Source organism: Cnephaeus nilssonii (genome assembly GCF_951640355.1).
Source record: "Cnephaeus nilssonii genome assembly, chromosome: 17".
NCBI lineage: Eukaryota > Metazoa > Chordata > Mammalia > Chiroptera > Vespertilionidae > Cnephaeus > Cnephaeus nilssonii.
In genome coordinates this window covers 24,630,896-24,653,769 of record NC_137088.1, presented here as the reverse complement: position 1 = coordinate 24,653,769, position 22,874 = coordinate 24,630,896, and the positions used below count along the sequence as shown (strand labels likewise).

The following is a 22,874-nucleotide window of genomic DNA, read 5'->3' as shown; positions in this document are numbered from 1 at the left end:
CCCAGTCTACAGACGGGAGGACAGGAGCCCTGGGGGCCGAGTGCTGCTTGGCCTGAAATCACATGCAAATGTCACACTCAGACAGAAGCGCAGACCTTGAGTCTTTTAGTCCAATGTGCCTTCCACTTCTCTCCGGTGGTTCACCAAGTGTGGTCAGGGGACCCTGGCGTGGGGGCTGTCCCTGAGACCTTTGCTGGGAGTCAATTTTCATAATCAAGTTAGACTTATTTGCCTTTTCCACCTTCACTCTCTCATGAGTGTTCAGTGGAGTTTCCCAGAGACTCCTTGACGTGGGACATCGCAAGAGATGGGACACAGAAACTGACATGAAAATCCGGCTCTTCTATTGGGCCAGGCGTGAGAAGGCTTGCAAAAATCACCGACAATTACATTCTTGTCATGAATTTCTCTTATGTGAGGAAATAGTTATTTTTTATAAAATATATTATTTATGTCAACACGTAATTGGTGTATGATTTTTGTGGGTTTTTAAATATGTTTTTATTGATTTTAGAGAAAAAGGATGGGGGAGGGGAAGAGAGAGAGAAACTTGGAAGTGAGAAAGAAACATCAATCCATTGTCCAGGGATGGAACCTACAACCTGGGTTCGTGCCCTGATCGGGAATCGAACCGGAACCGGTAACCTTTCAATGCTCAGCCAACCGAGCCACACCAGCCAGGGCAGTTTATAAAAATTTTTTAGATTAATAATATTTATTTATTTCTGTTAATCCTCACTTGAGGATATTTTCTCCATTGATTTTTAGGGGGGAGGGAGGGAGACTGGTTTATGGTTTTTTTAAATAAATTAATACAAGTTTTTGAAATTTCTTACTTTTAATTTTTAACATGGCAAATATAGGTATTGTTCACAAAGCAAAAGCTCTCTGAGGTGCTCACTGATTACAAGAATGTATAAGGGGGCCTGAGGCAGGAAGGCATTATCTTGCTGCCAAGCCACACCTGCCCCCTCCGGCCTGCCCTGCAGACACCCTTCTCCTACAGAAACCCCTGCATGTTTTCACTAACAGTGAAGCCGCTATTCCTTCTCAGCTCTTTCTTTAAAGCCATGCTGGTACTACCGTCTTCATAGCGCCTTCTGCACTTCCTGGCGTTGGCTTCGCTAATCTCCTCTTTAAGAAGGGGGTGGCCAGTCCCGGCTCAGAACCGTCCACCGAGAAGGGAATCTGCTACAACGTGATAAGCTGAACAATAAATCCACTGGCAGCAACCAGCATTGCTTTCCCAGTCCCACGCTGTGCCGGGATGAGGAGGGCACTTTCATTCGTACATACCTTCAATAAAACTCTTGCTTTAAAAATGCATTTCCCTTTCCTGGTTTTCCACTTACAGTCATAAATTCTCCTTTTCGAACTGAAGTAAGAGTGTGAATCAATTTAAAGAAAAATAGGGAATAAATAGTACATTCAGAAAACTAGGATAAGGCAAAAATTACAACAAGCAGCCAGAGAATGGCCAGTTAAGAACCATAAAGCTCGTTAGAGGAACATCCTAGAATCCTATATAATAAAAAGGTAATATACAAATCGACCAAACAGCGGAACAACCGGTCGCTATGATGCGCACTGACCACCAGGGGAGCACCACTCAGCCAGAAGCTGGACTGACGCAGCGGTTGGCGGGAGCCTCTCCCACCTCTGCAGCAGCGCTAAGGATGTTTGACCCCCAAGGGGTCCTGGACTGTGAAAGGGTGCAGACCAGGCTGAGAGACACCCCCTAACCCCTACCGCGCTCTCCCCTCCACCGCCCAGTGCACGAATGTCATGCACCGGGCCTCTAGTTACACGATAAAAGGTGCCACTGGAAACATTCTGACTACCGACCAGTTCTGAGACACCTGAAATTTTCTGAAGTTTACTAAAAATCATGTTTTCTTTTCACCCCTCCAACCTATTCTTTTTTTTTCTTTTTTCTTTTTTTTTTCAGAGAAAAAGGGAGAGAGAGATAGAAACATCAATGATGATAGAGAATCATTGATGGGCTGCCTCCTGCACGTCCCCCACTGGGGATCGAGCCCGCAACCCGGGCATGTGCCCTTGACCAGAATTGAACCTGGGACCTTTCAGTCTACAGGCCGACACTCTACCCACTGAGCCAAACTGGCTAGGGCTCCAACCTATTCTTTATAAGCACCGTAGTAGCTACTAAAACACACAAGGGACCACTTTGAACAGTGCCGGGTGAACAGTGCTGCCCTCCAGCCTGACAGAACTCGGCAGGAATGGGACTGTTCTCCACCTGTGTTGTCCAACACAGAGGCCTCCGGCCACATGTGGGTCCATGAAAACTGGAAATGTGGCTAGTGCAAATACCACACGTTTTATTAAATTTAAAATTTTTTAAATGAAATTTAAATAGCCACAGGGGGCTAGTGGTTGCCATGTTGGACAGCACAGGCCTGGCTCCTGGACCCCGGGTCTCGCCTGGCTGCCCCCGTGAGCTCGCACAAGGCTCCCGGGGTCCTCCAGCTGCCTCCTCTCCTTGCCTCTGCCAGCTTTCCTCCCACAGCCCCGGCTCGGGAGCGGCTTTCCTGGCCCCGTGAGAGGCGAGCCAGGACAGTGCGATTCCACCTGCAGGAATTTTGCAGCAGAGGCAGGATCGGAAAGAACACACCAGGGAACAGCCAACGCCAAGGGAGCCAGACCTGAGAGGCGCGGAGCCAGGAGGCAGCAGAGGCGGGGGAGGTGGGGGACAGAGGACCACCAGGAGCTGAAGCCCACCCCGCCGAGGGCCACCACACTCCCGATCCCTGCGCGAGCCCCATTCCACGTCGGCGATGTCCGTCCACCCGGAAGACCCTGGTTAAAACAGCTCCGAAGGGTTAGAAACCTCGTGGGAAAGAAAAAAAGGGGAAGGAAACACCAGGCCCTTCAAACGGGGAGGTGTCAGAACCATCACTGGAGACCAGGTGCCCACGTTCCTTCCCCTCCGACTCCCTTTTCCCACCTCAAGCCCCAGTCCTGTAGCAGAGGCCCCTGGGGGTGTCCGCCGAAGCCACCACTTCCTTCTGTGGGGACCGTCCGCACGTCAGGCAGAACCTTGCAGCCACGTTTCTGGGAACAGACACTCTCTCAGGGAACAGAACTGAGGAGCCCAGAGGAGGGAGTGACAGAGACACATGACAGAGACACATGACCGAGAGTGAGAAGAGAGCAACTGAGAGAACAGCAGGAGGCAGCAGAGGAGGGGAGATTATCGGGGTTCCTGACTCTGATCCAGAAACCAGATAGTGGTGCAACCTATCGATCAAACCAGGGCACTTTCCAGACTGAGGAGGGGCCGTATTAATAATCACACCGGGCCCTAGCCGGTTTGGCTCAGTGGATAGAGCATTGGCCTGCGGACCGAAGGGTTCCAGGTTTGGTCCCAGGTTCGATTCCGGTCAAGGGCTCATGCCTGGGTTGTGGGCTCGGTCCAATGTGCAGGAGGCAGCCAATCAATGATTCCCTGTCATCATTGATGTTTCTATCTCCCTCTTCCTCTCTGAAATCAATAAAAACATATTTTAAAAATGATGATAATTACGCCGGGACAACAGGCTTAAACCAAGAGTGTTGAGGCAACTGGGACACGCTGGAGACCAGGCGCCCGAGTCCCCTCCCTATGCTTAAGGCCCAATGATGCTTCCCTCCCCTGGGTTCCATGGCAGGCTCCTGTAATCTCTCAGAAAACCCTCCTTTTACTTAAGTGGTGGTGGGACAAAGGGTTGGGGGCCCCAACCCCAGTTGTAGACCCAGGGGCAGCCCCTGTGCAGCTCGGCGGACTTGGTGACAAGGCCAGATCCCGTTTTCTCTTTCCACAGCGCCACACTGTCCGTCCTGGTTGTGACCCAACAAGGGGTTCCTTCTACCAAGAGGGAAAAAGGCAGTCAAGAGCGCTTCCTGTTGTAAGTTTCCCTTTTCTGAGGTTAACCAAGGTCTTGGGGCTCTTCTTCAGGCCTGTGTGGAACCGAGTTCCTCCTGGGCAGAAGGCCGCTCTGGTTTCGAACTCTGACTTGACTGTAAAATATTCCCAGATAAGCATGTGAGCACCCAGGCCCATCCCCCAGGACACCGCAGCCGCCCCAGCGGTCCCGCCAGGCTGGGCCACACGGCTCCCTTTGAAGCGATGGCCAATGTCAAGATTCCATGGCCAAGGGCAGGCACTGCCAGTTGGACGCTAAGTCAAGGCAATTGGCAGATCTGGGAATGGGGAAAAGACTTTTTAAAAACATTTTTTTTAATTTAAAATAATTTCAGACTTGGGGGAAAAAATGAGGGTGAGATGCAGACATGATGCTCCTTTAACCTAAAAAAAAAATAATTCAGTGCACATTTCCTAAAGATAAGGACATTCTCTCACAGGGGCTGGCACAGGAATCAAAATCAGAACATCATGTTCGTCCAAGGCTATCAATCTGAGCTATGACTTTATTCAAATTACCAACTGTCCCATTAATGTCTTTTTTAATAAAGGGGGAAAAGTTGTTTAGGGTGCCCAGGATCCAACCCAGGATGCACCTTGCATGTAGTTGTCATCTCCCTCTCGTCTCCTTTACTCTGGAACAGTTCTTTAGTCTTTGTCTTTCAAGGCCTTGAGATTTTTTAATAATATGAGCCAGTTATTTTGTAGAATGTCTGTCAATTTGGAAAAGACTCATTTTCAATTCAACCTGTTTGTTGCTGTTACATAGGAATGAGCCACCAGAATGGAATTTAATATCTAGAGACAAAGGTCCAAAGCACCACAAAGGGAAAAAACCATAAACCCTTTAAACCTTTAGGCACGAAGGTCAGTCCTAAGAGGCCTTAGAGGAGGGGGTCTAGTTACATAACTAACACACACACACACACACACACACACACACACACACACACACACATTTTGGCTAAAAAGACTGACAGGACCCAATGCTTTTTCATTCATGGCCACACATGTTTTTAAACCCACGGGATTCTTTGTGTAAGAGGAGGCAGAACTGCTGAACCGGGGCTTTCTACAGAGTTTAACCACCAGGGAATGATTTCCATGTTTTTTTACACCAAGAAGCATAGTATATTTCCTCAACTTCAAGATGCACTTTTTCCCAACAATTCTTAAACATTAGATTTTGGATGGATTATACAATTAATTGGCACGTTTACCAGGATAATGTTTCAACCACCACCCGAGCTGTTACGCAATACCAGGTCCATTTCATAACTGACATGAGCTTTGGAATCAGGGCACGATGGGGCGTCCAGGGCCCAGGCTTGGAAAGCTCCGGAGATGATTTAGCTGGAAGCACGCACCCACCCACCGCATTCCAGGCCAGCTGGCTGTCTGGCTCCTGCTGGCTTTTGGATAACCTTCCTCCTGACTGCAGCTCATCGGGGGGAAGAAAGGAGGGCACAGGATGCGAAAGAACCAAAGTCAAAACGCTCTGCTGTAACTTCAGAGACATGAAAGGACCGATCAGAAGAAACAGCTAAAAACGTTAACAGTGGCTGCTTCCTGGCGTAGAACTGGGGGTGGGAAGAAATTAGGCAGAGGACTTTCATTTTTGTCATTAAAACTTCTCTGGGGCTGTTAAAAAACAACAACAATGTGCAAGCATTGCTTCACTAAAAATAAAATCTTAACTGCAGCATAGATTGACCTTTTGCATTTTCCATCTATCATCAGGACTGAGGGTGAGTCACAATTCATTCGGCATGCGGCTAAATCAAAATCTCAGTCGTACAGTATCAGGGCTGGAAAAGGCTTTGCCCTCGCTGAGCTCAGATGCTCCTCCCATTTCACAGAGTAGGTAACTGAAACCTCAGGAGGTAAATTTCTTGCAAGGATGTATACCTGGGGAGTATCAGGGCAGGGGTTGAAAACCTGGTCCCCTAAGTCCTGGACCAGCATTCTTTCATCTCACCAGCCTCAGCGGGACCTCTGAATGTGCATTCCCAAACCACCTATGGGCATGGGCTCCAGCCTCAGATCCTGGATTCAAATCCTGCCTCCCCACCCATTGGCCATCTGACCTAGGAGAACTGACTCCATCTTTCAGTGCCTCCATTTCTCATCAATGTCCTCAAGAGCGGTCATGAGAACTGAGAGCAATGCTTAGCATATAATAGATTTTAATAAATAGGGACTTTGATGTAGGAGCCATCTACACTAATAAAAGAGTAAGATGCAAATTGACCATACCTTCATGATGCCCACCAGTCAATCAGGAGTGGGTATGCAAATTAACCCAACAAAGATGGTGGGTTAATTTGCATATGCAGGTGCTGAGCAGCCGGGGGAGGTGGGGGACACAGGCATTCCACACCGCCCCAGCCGCTCCGGGCCTCTGGGCAGCATGAGAAGGCAGAAAGGCGGCTCCAGGCCGGAGCGAAAAGGCGGCTCCGGCCAGAGCAAAAAGGCGGTGCCGGCAACCAGGGGAAGGAAGGCCCGTTCTTGCACGAATCTTCATGCATCGGGCCTCTAGTTATTCAATAAAGAGCAAAGGGCAGAAAGAAAAGGGCCACCATTTGTTGAATGTTCTATGCCAGGTACCGTGCCAGGCACTTTACAAACATCACCGTATTTAATCCTTAACAGCCCTGCAAGACAGGTATTGCCCTCTTCATTTTAGAGAGAAGGAAATTACAACCCAGAAAAGCTCAGCATCTTGCCATGACTGCACGGATGGTGAAGAAGCAGGGGAAAATTCAGATCCAGCTGTCCTGAACTCAAAGCCCATGCTTTCTACCATCACATGCTTTGGAGTTTAAGTCTCTATCGGCTCCAAAATAAGTTTTCCTACTTTTTTGTTTTTTAGCTCCACATTTCATAGAGTTAAAGCGTGGTTTGCTTTAACAAGTTCCAACCTGGGGAGCCGATGCAATTTCTAGTAAATGCATGCAATACCAAGATTCTATTTCCCCAGTGCAGATGCTAACAAAACCAGCAGAATGTTAAGAGCTGCCCAAAGAGCTATCTAAACCTTCCCCTGAATTTATAAAGGGTCTGCCTAGCTACTGTACCTTTGGCTCTAGGTTCCACTAATTTTTTCTAATAGGCATTAAAGCCATGGCATCATTTTTCTCTCAGACAAAATGTTAAAGAAGTGGGCAAAGCAGCAAAAAATTCCCTATCACATGACCCTCAGCTCTGCTAGGCACTGGCTCCCTTTTGCTTTTTTTATTGTTGCTGGTTTGTTTAAGGGTCACTGGGATCACTAACCAAAGTCCTTGCTTTGCTGGCTGGTTAACCATTAAAGCAACGAGAAGGCATTGTGAAACGTGGTTGTTTATTAAGTGAATGAAACAGATGTCCCGCAGGCCTCAAAACGAGTCACTGCGCCTACATCTCCACCATGAGTGTGGCAGCTTTCAAATGGGGCTCAAACTTCTTCGGCACTATTGCCATCGAGAGATGGAGACTATGTCCCCTCCTCTGGAATTGGGGTGAGCTCAGGATGCTTGGACCAATAGCATATGACAGAGGTGCTACTGTGGGACTCCCAAGTCTCAGACAGAAAAGGCCAAGATGTGTCCACCTGGTCACCTCGGGATGCTCACAGTGGGGGAAGCTGGACCCCAGGTGGAGGTCAGAGTGCCTGAGACCACCTGCTGGAAAGGTCAGATGTAAGCACTCGGATGACAACCCCAGCTGAGCTCCCAGCCAAGAGCCAGCGTCCACAGCCAGACACAGACGTGGGCCTCCTCGGACGTCCAGTCAAGCCTTCAGATGACCACAGCCCCAGCTGACATCTGACCCCCAACTGCATCAGAGACCCCCTCCAGCAAGAGCCACCCAGCTGAGCCCTCTCCAAATTCCTGCCCCACAAATCACGGACAAAATAAAGCAGCGGTTTTAAGCTATGATGTTTTGGTGTAACCTATTAGGTAGAAATAGTCACCAGAGCAATAAAAAGGAAAACATCCATTTCATCTCTTCTTCCAATAAAACCAAAAAGTGGGGAAGGAAAGAGGACATCAAATCTGCAGACTCCCAATCTATCAGGGTGAAGCCAGACCCTTTTGCAATGCTGGCGGCCAAAGGGCAGGGTGGATGAAGACAACCAAGCGCCACTCACGCTTCGGTTGAGTCTGATGCCAAACGGCAAAAGAGCGTCTCCCAAGTGGGCTTGGCTGCGGTTATAACCAACAGCGGGTGTTCCTCTCATTGTCTCCCTGCTAGCAGTTTCTTTCTGTCACAGCAAACACTCATAATAACGCTCAGATAACCCAGCAAAACACAGCAAAGGAAAAATCAGGCAAGAAGAGAACAAAACGTTTTCCGCTTTCCCTTAAGGAAACGAAAGGGCTCTCTAAGAGCTGCTCTGCAAGGGATCAGGAAGCCCTGGGTTAAGATGCTTTGCATAAAAGCGACAGTCTTTACTGTTGAAACATCTCTGTGGCCACAGGCAGATTAAGCAACTCTCAGAGCGGAGGGCTGGGCAAAGAGAACTGGGATGCCTGCCAAAGGATGAGGTTCAAGAGGTGTTTAACTGAGCCGGCCGGCCAAACACACACACACACACATACACACACACACACACACATACACACACACACTGCTAGTGAAAGGTCCCTACAATAAACGCTCAGAAGGCAAAACAACAGCTCCAGCTGCCCAAGCGCCCGTCAGTAGAGGAGTGGGTAAAAAAGCTGGGGTACATTTACCCAATGGAATGCTACTCGGCCGAGAAAAGAAGGAAAGCTGACCTTCTGCGACAGCATGGAGGGACCCGGAGAGCATTACGCTAAGTGAAATACGCCAGTCAGAGAAAGACAAGTACCATATGATTTCACTTACATGTGGAATGTAATGAACAAACAAAACAAAAAAATAGACACAGACTCACAGATGAAGAAAACAGACTGACAGCTGTTAGAGGGGAGGGAGTTGGGGGAAAAGGTGAAGGGATGAAGCATAAAACAAAAAACACAGACAGCAGTACGGTGATTAGCAGAGGGAAATCGGGGTGGGGAGAGGTAGAAGAGGGTCAAGGAGGATCAACAGTGATGGAAGGAGACTGGAGTTGGGGTGGTGAACACACAATACAACATACAGATGACGTATTATAGAATTGTACACCTCAAACCTGTATAATTTTATTAACCAATGTCACTCCAATAAATTCTATTTAAAAAATTGTTAAATAAAGGAAAGGAAAAAGAACAGCTCAATACTAAAGGTTACAATCCACAGGAACCACAGCTCCCTACTGCCCAGGGAGTTTGAAGATTCCATCACCCCCAGGACAGCAACAAGTCCATCGACCCCACCGCCAATCTCCTTTCAATGTGAGGACACCCAGTAGGAGGGGAGGCATCTTTGGTAAACCTGGAGCACAGTCGTGTCACTGTACAAAAGTTTGCTTTAATACAACAGCAAGCGCCTATGTTCCTATGATGGGCTCCGGCTGAGGGACCGGGAAAGTCGATGTATTATCTCATTGGCCTTTAGAGCTTAAAAGGAAGACACACTGATTTTTTTAAGGCAACAGGGTCAATATTAGACACCAGATAGCTATTTCTATGTTCTACTCAACCACCCATACTAATAACCGTTTGCTAATGTGGCGACAAGTGAATGAGCTTGTGCAAGAGAGCCTGTAGGTGCCCACAAGTCTATCCATTTAGAAATGATGCAAATGCTCAAACTCAGACATTCTTAATATTTGAAATGTTTCCCACTGTTATATCTTGGTGATTGTTTGTGTGTATTTCAGAAATGAGGGTTTCTTGGCTGCTGACAATCCTAAAATGCCTTTAAGGCACTTTTCATCCCTCCATGAATGACCACAAGGAGAGCTTAACAACAGAGTCATTCACTACGCCAGCCCACCAACCTCAGGATTTATCTTCCATTAAAGCAGGGACTACCAATCGGAAAAATGTTTCCCACCGGCCTTCATAGTTCCCAAAATTCCTTTCATAGAAATTCATTTCTTTGGCTCATAAAGACATCTTGTTATAATAATGCTTCATTCTCTCCGCCCCCATTCCCTGCCTGTGAAAACGATAAAATATGGTCGTTGTAAATAATGGAGAAAACATCAAGAAGTGAAAAATTACAATCACCAGCATTCTTAGCAACCAGCAATCACCACTTGTAACATCTGAGGGTGCATTTTTCCAGAGCCTCGCTTCTCACACTATGTGGGAATACGGGCCGCACCCCCGCCCGCTGTGAATCAACGCTTCTGTCGAATACAATGAAAATCAACTAGAAAAGTGAAATGTCACTTGGATCGCCTGGCAATGTCACTTTTTTTTTTTTAATTTTTAAACTCTTACTCTCAATTTCTGTATTTACTTCACCTTAATTGGTAACAAGCAGTTCACTGTCTGTGGACCACACTGTAAATCCCTGTGTTCTAGACCTTTTCTCTCTCGTATGCACATACTCTCTTACTGGACACCTGGTCTTATACATACACTACATAGAGCTTTACATACACTTTATGGTTTTACTAAAGGCCCGATGCAGGAAATTCGTGCAAGGGGCTCAGCCCTCGCAACCCTGGCTTCGTCCAGAAGGACATCTGGAAGGTCATCCAGCTGTTCGGTCTAATTAGCATATTAGCTCTTTATTATATAGGATTACCTAATCTTTCCTCCCCTAAGTCGATCATGACCATTCGTCCATATTCACACCTGCCATCCTTTTTCAATGGGAAAGGCCACGATCACAATGCCAACGTCTCCAAGCAGGGCAGACGCTCAGACCTCCGTGCGCTAGGACCTCTGTAAGTGAGGGACTCTGGGGAGGGGAAGGTCACAGGTGGTAGTTTCCAAATGTCACAACGCTGTGCCCAGGGGTGGCCCCGCTTAACAACAGCCCAAGGACTAATGCGATTTCAGAGCCGGCCCGGAGAAGAGGGACCCATCTGTTTTCCAGGACACTGTAGGACGAAGCCAAGAGTCCACAAGGGCTCTTGATTCTAAACAAAAACTAACATCCATTCATTCCGACATCCGTGCCCCTGTGTGCAGACACTGAAGGAGATGCTGTGGACAAAAGATGGGGAGGCCAGATCCTGCGGGGTCGCCAGACAAGTAAACCAATGACCATACGACAGCCTGATGAACACACACCAGAGGGAGGTAAGGGTGGTAGGAAGTGCCTGAGACAGGGAGTGCTGGGTAAGACAGCCTCAGGGCCCCACGCCCCAGAGATTCTGATTCTGGGTGGGGCCCAGGATGCTCTAATTCTAACCAGTTCCTGTCGGCTGAGGCGGCTGGTGCAGGACCACACACTTCGATGGCACTGCTCTGGAATAGTAGTTCACAACCAGGGGCATTCTGCACCGTGGGGACACTTGCAAGACTGGGGACATGCTTGATTGTCACAGCTGGGTAGGAGAGGTGCCGTTATTGGCATTTAGTGAGATGCTGCGACGATGCACAGGACAAGCCCCATAAAACAAAGAATTATCCGGCCCACAACGTCAACAGAGCTCAAGTTGAGCATCTGCTCTAGAGCAAGACACTTGAACTCTAGGCCTCAGTTTTGTTATCGGCAAAATGGGGATGATAAATATCTACCACATAAAGGCGTTCTGAAGTGTGTAGGAAAGGGCGTGGCACACAGTAGGCACTCATTATTATCATGCGCGGTCATTACTGTTGAAGGGCAGTTAGGAGACAAAAACAGGCAGGAATGACATTCCAGAATGGACACAAAACCCTTCCTACAAGCACCCACCACACTGCAGCCCTGGTGAGGTGAGGGCTCCAGCAACAGCAATAATGTTTGGTAGCTTTCCATGCAGCATCATGGGGAAGAAGAAACAGGCCCAGAGACATGAAGCCATTTGCCCAAGGTCACACAGCCATGAAGGGGCAATCTGTTGCTGTTCATCCACTCACATATCTACGGAGCACCTCGTGCCAGGCAACTCCCGGGAGAAGACAGGCCCTGACGAGGCAGGGGGTCACCGGAGACCAACGGATTTGCACAGCCCCACAGACCAGCCACAAGGCACAGCCCCGCTGCTCCACTGAAGGCAAAGTCCATGTCCCCGTCATCCTGGCCTGCACAAGCCCTCTCTCTGGCCCCTCGCCCAGGGCCAGTCACTAACAACAAAAAACAACATCGCAGCAGGGCCTGGGAAGGCGAGCAGAGCCATCGCCAGCCCCCGTGGCGGGCCTGGCTCCAACGGACATCTCGCCGGAGCCTGTTCTGCATCTAGGCGCTCCCTGCCAGCCCCACCCCCTGCACCCGGGCTGCGCAACCATCCCAGCGCCCTTCACACAGCCCCTCCTCGTGTCCCCCAGCCACCCAGGGATGTGGACAAGAATCATGACCCCCCCCCCCCATTTCATAGATGACAGGACTCACACCAAGGGACCACGTGCCCATAAAAGTCAGCTGACCTCGGATCCTAACCCAACGCCACCCTATGTCACCTGATGTGAACCCTACACCGCCCCTTCCCCATGGCTTTGGCTTTTGTTTTGTTTTTTCCTTTCTGACTATCAAGTAGCGCAAATTCTATGCAATAATTCAGAAAACATAGGAAAGTACAGAAACATAAATGTTACTCATCTCCCCTCCCAGGCATAACTACCTGGTGTGTCACCTTCTCCAGGCACTGTCATGCACACAGACACATTTTAAAGAAGAGAGCACCATACTACTGCCCTCCATGAATCTGCTCTGTCCCATTCAGATGTCTTTCTCTGTTAAGAACAGGCCTGTCATCATTTTAAGGCCTAGATTCTAGCAACCATTGCGCGTGCATTGTATTAATTTCTTTAACCAAACTCCTATTGAGAGTCGTTCGGATTTATACTTCCCCAACATTTTTAAGCAATGCTGCAGTGAACATTATCAGACCTATATCCTCGCCCAGTTATTCCCTTAGGATACATTCTCATAAGTGCAATTGCTGGGTCAAAAGTTACCGTCCCTTGCCCTGGCTGGTGTTGAGTGGTTAGAGTGTTGGCCCGCACACGGAAGCATCATGGGTTCATCCCTGGTCAAGGGCATGTGCCTGGATTGTAGGTTCAATCCTGGCTCCGGTTGGGACACGTGCGGGAGGCAACCAATTGATGTGTCTCTCTCACATCGATGTTCCTCTCTCTCTCTTGCTCTCTTGCTCTCCTCTCTCCCTCCCTAACTCCCACTCTCTCTAAAAATCAATTGAAAAAATACCCTCGGGTGAAAATAAAAAACAAAAAAAAGTTACTGTCTCTTGACATCCCAGCCGTGGTATGGGGGGGACTGTCCCCGAAGCAGGAAGCCCGAAGCCCTACCTTTCTGATGGCCAAACTTCAGGTCAGGGCTGTGGGGAAGGCAGCAGCCCCAGATCACAGAGGCGCCCAGTAAAGACCTCAGGTATATCTGTCTTTACCACCAGCCAATGGCCAGAGTCACAACACTGGTCAAGCTGCAGGTGATGTCTGTGTGTCAGCTCTCTCCCGCCTCCCCTTCTAGGCTCCCTGGGATGTTAACAGACCTCCAAAAGGCTTGGGTCTCCACGCCTCAACTCTGTGCCCCCTATTCCACAAGCCCCACCCTGGCTTCCCGAGGGGCCCTGCACGGCCCTCTCACTCCTGACCACATGCTCCGTCCAGAAGTCAGCAAGCTCGTCCAGGGCACAGGTGTGTCTGAGGTTCCCTGAGGGACCCACACAGGACTCAGCCCACAGGACGCAGCCCACAGGACGGGCTGTGTGTTTGTGACATGAATGCCTCGGCCACTGTTCACTGGAACCAGATCTCACCTGCGTACAAAGCGGTCAGGGCCCCTCCCAGCCCGACTGGGCAGTTTCAAGGAACAGTTATTCCTCACTTCCCCTCACCCATGTATCACTTCACGCGCTCTCTAGTACTTTCTCCAAAACACAACTGAAGTCTTATAGGGCCTTCCCCCAGCACACATCCACTCATGCACACTACACACTCACACACACACTACACACTACACACACACCATGCACACAATACACACACCGCAAACACAGTATACACCACACACATACCACACACACACCACCCCAACCACAGGACCCACAAACCACATACACGTAACACACACACAAACATGCACACCTCACCTCACGGGCCTTAAAGGCCAAGGTGCTAAGATGTGGCAACATTATCTTTTCAGGAAAGAATTTCTCTCTTCCCCTGACCTGTGTTAACATTCATTAGAGAGAGGCCCTCCCTATCCACCACGCCCTTTGCTCTCCCACCCCCGAGTTTCCAAGCTCAAAACTGTATTTTTAAGAGAAAATGTCTGCTGGTGTCTGGAAGGGGGAAAGGCAGATTCTGGGCGCAGGCCTTAGGAAAGTTTGGGGAACACAAGTGTCCAGAATCAAATGCTTTTTCCATCCGTCCCACCCTAGCAAGGAGGGGCAGAGCAGGAACATTCCCCACTAACCACTCTGCCTCCCTGGGAAGGGCAGGCTGGGAAAGGCCGCTTTCGATCACTGGGAGCCAGAGAAGCTGAATGTGGGTAACCAGGCCTGCGTCCTTCCTCTTCCTCCTCTTCTTCCTCCTCCTCCTTCTCTTCCTCCTCCTCTCCCTTCTCCACTTCCTCCTCCTCACGTGAATGACCCATTTCTCTCTCTGAATCTCTCCTCCTCTTGTCTCTATCGCTCCTCCACCCCCAGCACACCAGTTAGTTCCCCCTTGCTTGGTCCTCAACCAGGTCACACCTTCAGCTTAGCACTGGCCACTCCCTCTGGCTGCCATGTTCTTCCCCACCTGGCCCGGAGGCTCCCTCTCTCCAGACGAAGTCTTTCCCACCCCCTACATAGAACACTGAGCCCCTCCTCCCTGCCCTCTCCCCGCAACACCCACACGGCCCAGGCCCCTCCTGACTTTTCCTCCTTAGCACAGTGACTACTGTGGTGTTCACTGTTAACTGCATCTCCTCCCCTCCACAATGTAAGACGGGTTCTGTCCATTCTCTTCCCTGCTCTCTCCCGTCACCTAACACTGTCCTTGGCGCATAGTAGGTGCTCAATAAACACCCAAGGATGTGTCTGTGGGAAAATGCGTTTACTTTCTTAATTTGAAGCATCAGGCTTGTGTCCAAGGGCCTCTCTGGTTAAAAGGTTATTCCCTTCAACAGCTTGAAAGGCTGGCCTCCGGATAGCAATCAGAGGGCAGAGGGGACACAGCTCTGTCCAAACAAGGTCAGAGGCAAAGTGAGGCTGCAGGAAGAGGCAGACGTCCAACTGGCGACATGCAGGTGGCCGGCATCCAGAGGCCTCTTGGTAACCTCTGATTTAAAGAGGAAGGGGAGGAAGAGGAGGAAGAGGAGAAGGAAGAGGAGGAGGAGGAGAAAGAGGAGGAGGAGGAGGAGGAGGAGGAGGAGGAGGAAAAAGATGGGATCCTAAAGGTGAACCCAGGCCTGCACCTCGGCCTGTGGCTGTCCAGAGACAACCAAGCCACGCTCTGTGAGCAAAGCAGCAGCCACCACAAACCCGGTCACCAACTCACTTCCATCGGAGTCAGACAAAGTCCGGAGTGCCAGGCACTCCAGGTAATATTCAAAGAGTAAAGGCAAAGGAAATGTGGACAGCGTAAGCCCCTCCTCTAGGGGCTTCGGAATCATTTCAGCCAATCCTCATTCTTTACAGATTCCACCCTCATTACGATTTACTCATGATTCCAAATCAACCTTCGTGCGCTTCCGCACTCATCCGTGGACATGCACAGGCGGACATGCACAGCGTCAGCCAATGCGGGTGCCCCCAGCCGAGGTCAAGCAAAGACCCTCCGCTCTGGTTTCAGCTCTCACTCCGTGAACGGTATCCTCCCCACGGTCCATTTAGAGCCACAGCTTCTGTGTTTCCTGTTGGTGGCTCTGCTGTTTAAACCGGCCTGCACGCCTAGTGCTACCGTGCTGTCCCCTCAGCCCAAGCAGGCTGTGACGGGTCACAGAGAACTCGGGTGTTGAACAGGCTTCATCCAGGCATGAGGCCTGAGTTCAACATTAATGAATCAATCCCATATATTAAATACGGTGACTTTAAACGGGAACACACATAAAACATGGTTATGTGTCGACCTGCTGACCAGAACGTGACTAGAGACCACAGGAACCTAAGGTGGGGCGAGGGTCCTGCGAGCGTCAGGTCTCATGTCCCCTCTGGGAGCAGTGGTTCAGGATTCACTGACTCCACGTTCACAGCTACTTGACAGGAAACAACTACCACGAAGAGGGGTGGGGTGGCCGGGGAGAGGTCAATGGGGGGGAAAGAGACATACTGGTATGTAATACTGTATGTAATACTTTAAACAATAATGAATTTAAAAATAATGAAAATTAAAAACTGCGGCACATTTAAAAAAAGAAAACAACTACCACGAATAAGGAGACTCAATCGAGTATCAAAATGCTCTGCTTCCTGTCCCACATCCTCTGGCGCCCGCCCCGCGCCTCCCCCGCCGCTCACGCCATCTGCTCCTCTTTGCACAGGGACTCGGCTTCTGCCGGCTTCTACTCCGCTATCTCACGGCGCCCCCTCCCCCACAGCCTGTCACCTCCCCCTTCTACTGTAGTTCCTACAATCGGGAATGATCAGCCACCTCTCCGTGCCCCACCCCAACCCAAATGTAAACTCCCTGCGGGCAAGACCTTTGTCTGGTTCACCCACGCGTCTGCAGTGGCCAAAAAAGTGCCTGACACAAGGCTGGGGCCCAGGGCTTGACTGAGGAGGGCAGCCCACCAGACACACAGCGACACCCAACTCTCCTCGGGCTCTGGGAGCATGACGAGCACCCACAGAGCCGCGCTGGGGCCGGATCCCGCTGCTCCTCTGGGAGACGCACAGGAAACACCTATTAGCCCTGGGCTGCCCGGGCCACACGGAGCTGCTGAGTGGCCGGTCCAAGCTGAGATGTGCTGTCGGTGTAAAACACGCACAAGATTCCGAAGAGTTCATGTAAAATACCTCAGTGACTTTTGCGATCGATGCCATGTTAAAAGTATGCTATCCGGAACATTCTCGGTTCGATGGGATAGATTGAAGTCCATTCCAGCTGTTTCTTTTTACTTTTCAATGTGGCTCCTAGACACGTTTTCCTTGCTTACACAGCTGGCATTATATTTCAGAGTCCATCTTGGTTCTAATAATACCACGGAAAGGGCAGCCAGCGACCCAGGCCAGCGCTGGCCACCTCTCCTCGCTGCTGCCAGTGCCCTCCAGAGCCAGGCAGGAAACGCCTGTCCCGTGGCTTCCTGCGACACACACACACCTGAGTGCATTCCGAAAAAGGATTCGGAAATCAGGGCGAGAAGGGGTTCAACATACGAAACCATTTTACCCCCAGAAGGGAAGTGTGCGCCAGCAGAACAGTGGCCGGCATCGAGCAGGCATCCAAACACAAACACTATTTCCAACTCGTCTGTTCACACTTGGGACGGGAGACTCTGAGAGCTGGGGGGGGGGGGGGGGAGTGTATGGACAATGACCTGGCTCCCTACTGTCATTGATCCGAGAGGACACTGTGCCTCCGTGTCCCCAACTGAAGAGGCAGTCGCCATCTCCCCTACTTCCCAACGCCGTGCTGTCCACTAGAACTTTCTATGATGGTGGAGGTGCTCTCTGCTCTGTCCAACACAGGGGCTATGGAGCTCTTACAAAGTGTGGCTACCGTGACTGAGGAACTGCATTTTTAATCTCATTTCATTTCAATTCAAATAGCCACATGTGGCGGCACTGGACAGCACATGAGCCTGTGGAGACAGGACAGAAAGAGACAACGCTTGTAAAAACACTTTGTAAATCCCTACGGAAGTAGTAGGGCTTTTGGTGGTGTTTTGTGAATTACAAATCTGAGGTCCTGAGAGATTTCAATTGCCCAACAAAGAGACTCGATTCATCCTAAGAGCAAAGAATTTAAATAAGCACTCAGATTTTACTCCACTTGGGGTAGAAGCGCAGCCAGTGTTCACAGCCACCTACCGTGGCGCTAGAGGGGGTTAACGTAACCCTTCCCACACAGCTCAGAAGACAGGTTTTAATCCCCACTCCCACGTCCAGGGCCTCGGCGGCAGGCAGGCAGAAGTCGAGGTTGCCAGGGTATTGCTGGTACATTCCCTTCCTACCGCCTGCACCCTCACTTTTAGGGACCAGATGCTTCCTGCCCTCCCCACTGACCGTCCCCGCTATTTCTCCTGCTACAGAAACAGGTCCACCCAGCTGCTCCCCAGCTCCTTCAGCTCTGACACCATTCACAGGCTCCGGGACATAGGCGGGGGTTGTTCAGATCTGCTGATGGATGGTAAAACCAACCACTCCTGAATAGGCAGGGGGACCAATCGGTAGCTGTGAAGAATGCTAATCTGGCCCTCGCTGGTTTGGATAGAGTGTCAGCCTTCGGACCAAAGGGTCCCTGGGTTCAATCCCAGCCAAGGGCACTTATCTGGGTTGCAGGCTCCTCCCCCTGCCCAGGCCCTGGTCAGGGCGCCTGCAGGAGGCAACCAATCATATGAGACAAGGTTTCTCTCCGTCTTTCCCTCTCTCTTCCACTCCCTTGAAAAGATCAATGGAAAAATATCCTCGGGTGAGGATTAACAACAACAATAAAGAATGCTAATCTGTTTACACTCAGGTTGGGAGATGCTCATGAAATTCAAATGAGTTCTAGTCTCTCAAGATGCTTCCCAGCAGGAAAGCCTTCCCAGTCTAAACAGCTTTTCCTCACCATTAAGATGATTATATCCTACACAAGCCGACTATAAAGAGATGAGCAGTAACGTCGAAGGGGGTGAATTATTAGAGCAGGAAAGTATAAAAAAGGTTTGAGTCTGAGGAAACGTGTTTCCAAGAACAATGTAAGGAACCGCCCGAAAGCATTGTAGAGACTTGGTGAGCTCCTTTATTCTGCTCCATTAAAGAGTTCAGCTCATTTCCCCCTCAGGTCGTTAGCTCTTCCACAGACACGTTAACTTTAGGGCTTACGCCTGTGTCAAGCCTTTGGTTTGGGCCCCACGGAGCTTCCATGATGAAGAAAAACATGTGAAATTAGATCCATATGTGTTCCACCCACAAGCTGGGCTCAGTGGTGTACTTGATTCTGTCAGACAGCAGGCTATTGCTCAACTCCGAGGAGGGGACGCCAGCCACCACCCTCCAGCGACTAAAACAAAATTAACCATTCTGGTGTCGCTTCAACAAGGACAGGGGCCCGGCTTTCTGTACCTCAAGTTCGGTCTCCCGTCTGTTGATGTCATCCGTGGATTGATTTAACTTCTCCAATTCTCCCTAAAGAAGAACAGAGGGAGAAAAAAGATTTAAGGGATTGTCTTTTGTTTCCAGTATGACTCAGCTCATTACCTGCAAAATTACTCCAGCACCATTTGTGGGAAGAGGGACGAGTCAGTATTAATTCTCAAGGAAAATAGCTGAGCCTTGGCCGGAAGAGCAAGTGCATGTCAGCATTTCTGAAAACTTTATCTTTGATCTGCAATGTCAGAAAGTCCCAGAAATTTGTCTTTTCTTAGAAGGTCAAATAGTTATTCCAGGTTTGTGCCTTCAGGTAAATCCACCTGTTACAATGGTTTCGGAGCCGAATCAAAACAGTACCTTCTGCCTTACAGCAAGAACTTTGCAGAAAAGACAATAAAAAAATAAATAAACAAGGCCAAGCCACAAGTATAAACCCGGTGAAATGTTTTCAATGAAGGGCACAATTCTGACGTTAACTCATTGGTGGTTGAGTATTTTTCTATAAAGATGAAAATCTTTTCTTTTCCAACTGCCAATTATTCAATCTCCCTAGGTATTTTTAAACCAGCTTTTTTTTAAAAAAAAAAAAAAAACCTTTAAATAAACATTTACAAAATGAGATTCTGTAAAAAGTGGCCAGCATGAAGTTAACTCATTTTACTCTGCGAACAAAGGATCTTGTTAACAGAATTCCCCTACCAAGAAAACATGGTAGTAGTTCAAACTGACGGTTTTAATTAATAAGATTTCTAATGCAAACATTTCCCACCTGATCTTTATCTGGCTAATCTGCCAAAAACAATTCATTTAAATAGAAACAGCTGAGTTAAATGAGCTTTTAATTGATCTGCGCACTGAAAACCCAATTAGGGCTTCAGGAATGGAAAGATATACTGAAAAGCAACATATTTTTAAAAACGACTCGTGCAAAGGGTAGAAAAACGGTCTCGGGAACGGGATTTGCTGTGCGTTTTGCCTGGAGGGTGAAGAGGTTCAGCTGTCCCTCCTAGATCCAGGCTTGGAAACTGGTTTTTAATCATCTCCCTTAGAAATGGAGGTGCGGAGGGCCAGGCCAATGCCCTCGCCTTGGCCCCGCGTCTGCTTTGCGCATCAGTCGTTCCTGATTCCTGTCCACGCTCAACCTCCTAACAAGGGAAAGCTGGGTTTTAAACCTTCGAGGCCAAGTGCAAGGTTGAGTCAGTGGGGACAATAAACCCTTCAGTGTGGTAACAATGAATCAAAGGAGGAAGATGGCTCGGGCCGGGCACCTGCGCCAGGTGAAGGGAGACTCGGAACGCGGGGCACCGGTGCCAGCCGGGCAGCGGGGCGGACACCGCCCACCTGGCGGCCGACCTCTCCTCCCCGGCCCGGAGGCCGTGCCATGCCCGCGGCGCCCGGAGCCTGGCCGGGGACCCCCGTACCCGCATGGCGCCCCCGCCCCCTTTCCCCTTTGTTGCACATCCACCGAACCGCTGAGCGCGCTGCGGCGACCCCAGGGTCCTGCCCGGAGTCTGCGGGGATCCCCGCCACCTAGCCAGGCCGCACTCACGCGGGCACTGCAGCTCCCCAGGAACCGGGTGGAACCGAGGATTCGGCCCCGCTCTTCCTGCCCGCAGACCGCAGCACCGCGGGCGGCGAGGCAGCTGTCGGTGTAGACGCCGACCTCCGCGGCGGCCCTCGCGGGGTCGGCATCCGGGGCGCCCCCCGCGCGCCCTACCTGGATCCGGGGGTCCACCTCTTCTTCCTCCTCCAGCTCTTGCTCCATCCCCTCTTCCTCCTCTTCCTCCTCCTCCTCCAAGTCCCGGGCGGGCGCCGGGAGCTCAGCCGGCTCCTCCGAGAGGCTCCGCTTCAGCGCCGCGTCCATGCGGGCAGCCGGCACGCAAACCTGGCCGCGGGCTTCGAAGCGTCGGCTGCCACCGCCACCAGGCTCGCCCGCAGCCGCCCCTCCACAGCCCGCACGGTCGGGGAGCCGCCGCCGCCGCCGCAGACCCCGGGAGGCGCCGCTCGCCGATGCGGAGGAAGTGGGCGCGGCCGCCCCCTGTCGGCAGCGGCGGTCAGCGCAGCGGCGCCCGCTCCGCCCACGTCCCGCCCGGCCGCCCTGCGCGCGGCTCTGACTACTATTCCCCCTCCGGTCCCGGCCCCGGGGACCCAGGTCGCCGTCACAAAAACCCCAGCTCCCTGCACACCTCTAGCGTGGGGCCACAGGGAGCCCTCACCCTGCAGCCCGAATATATCACAGACTACCCCACGTTGGACGCCCCATTTCGGGGCAGCTTTCTCCCCCCCTCGCCGAAGGAAATGGACTGTGGAAGGAAAGTTTGGGGTATTTCCACTCTCTGAAGTCACCTCCAGAAGCCTGTCCCCAGGGCCCTGGACTAGTTTCAAGACTCACTCAAACCCCTGTCTGTAGGCGCCCAAAGCACGTTTCTCCTCTTGGGTGAACCTTGCTAATTGTATCTGCTTGAAGATTTCACCCGAAAGGGGAACAGAAACATATGCTCACATGGACACAGAAGTACAAGGAGTCAGCCCCTGCCCCAGGCGTGCATTCCCATCCAAAGGCTGTGCCCCCCCCCCCCTCGGGGCAGCGTGCCACACCCAGACACCTGTGCTTTCATAGGTGTGGGACGGTCCTACCTGAGCAGCCGGGAAGCATGGAAAATCATGGATCAGGGGTGTGGGTGGGTGGGTACAGCCTATGCAGGGAGGTGGTCAGTGGAACCCCTGTCGATGGGCACACTCTAGCCAAGGACTTAGGAACTGGCAAGGTTTCCTGCCCACCCAGAGCAAGTAGGCAGCCACAGCTTCCCTGGCAAACCCAACATCACAAAAGGCCAAAGATCGAAAGGGCATGTCTGTGCTGTTATAAAATGTCAGGACCTCTGTGATGTCAGGGGGGGGGGCACAGGATGAGATGAGCTTAGCAAAGCAGGTAGGGCATTGCCAACTGGGCCCCTGCTAATAATGTCTCCTCCGCTACAAAAACGCAGAGCGCGCCCACGCTTCACACACAGGCTTGTGGCCCATGGGCTCTGTGAGTTTGGAGGCCAAGCTAGCGTGAGACAGGACTTCTTTCTGAGCGCCCAGCACTCAAGCCGCCTTGGGAAACCTGCTTCTGGCGGTTCCATCAGAAGCTCAGATGGGGGGTTCTTCCCTGGGCAAGGTACCACCCTCCAGAGGCTGGCACTGGGGTCCGCTGCAAAGACTCGTCCTAGCTCCCGGAGGTAAGGCAGGTGCATGCCATAGGGTTGTTTCTGGAAAGGCCACACCTATTCATTGTTCCTTAAATCAGTGGAGAGTTAGTGCAGGACGTTCTGAAGTTCCTTGATGTTCCAGTGCTGGATGAAGGCAGGGACCAGATGACCATTACGGGTTACTTTGGAACAAGAGAGCCACCAATGTCCCTCTGGTGGCTTGGAATTGAGCCTATAACTGAGCAGGGCCATTCTAGCTGTGAATAACCTGAGAGACAGAGGTGGAAAACCATTCATCCCAATAATGTTCTGAAGTTAAAATAAGAAAAATACATAAGCCACAGCAGTATTATATATTTTCTGTTGGTACATACCTATGCACATGAATGGTTAGAAAAAGGTCTGGAAGGAAGGATTCATATCCAAGAAAGGGGGTATTTATACCACACCCCTAGAAAAAAGGGATATGGAGAGGCTCAAGATTGGCAAGGATGGGGGGGAGTCAAAAGGAACTTTT

General features: G+C 50.7%; 1 protein-coding gene across 1 annotated transcript in view; it reads right to left on the bottom strand.

Annotated features, from left to right (window-relative positions):
- The window catches only part of SH3BP5 (SH3 domain binding protein 5), a 64,038-nt gene extending 42,871 nt beyond the window's left edge, over positions 1–21,167 (bottom strand). Inside the window, exons 1-2 of the mRNA XM_079795426.1 lie at positions 20,881–21,167; positions 19,137–19,199 (exon numbers count right to left, since the gene is read on the bottom strand). Coding sequence (XP_079651552.1) covers positions 19,137–19,199; positions 20,881–21,027 — 210 coding nt within the window. The 5' untranslated portion in view covers positions 21,028–21,167. The remainder of the gene's footprint in view (positions 1–19,136; positions 19,200–20,880) is intronic.
- Positions 21,168–22,874: the final 1,707 nt, after the last annotated feature.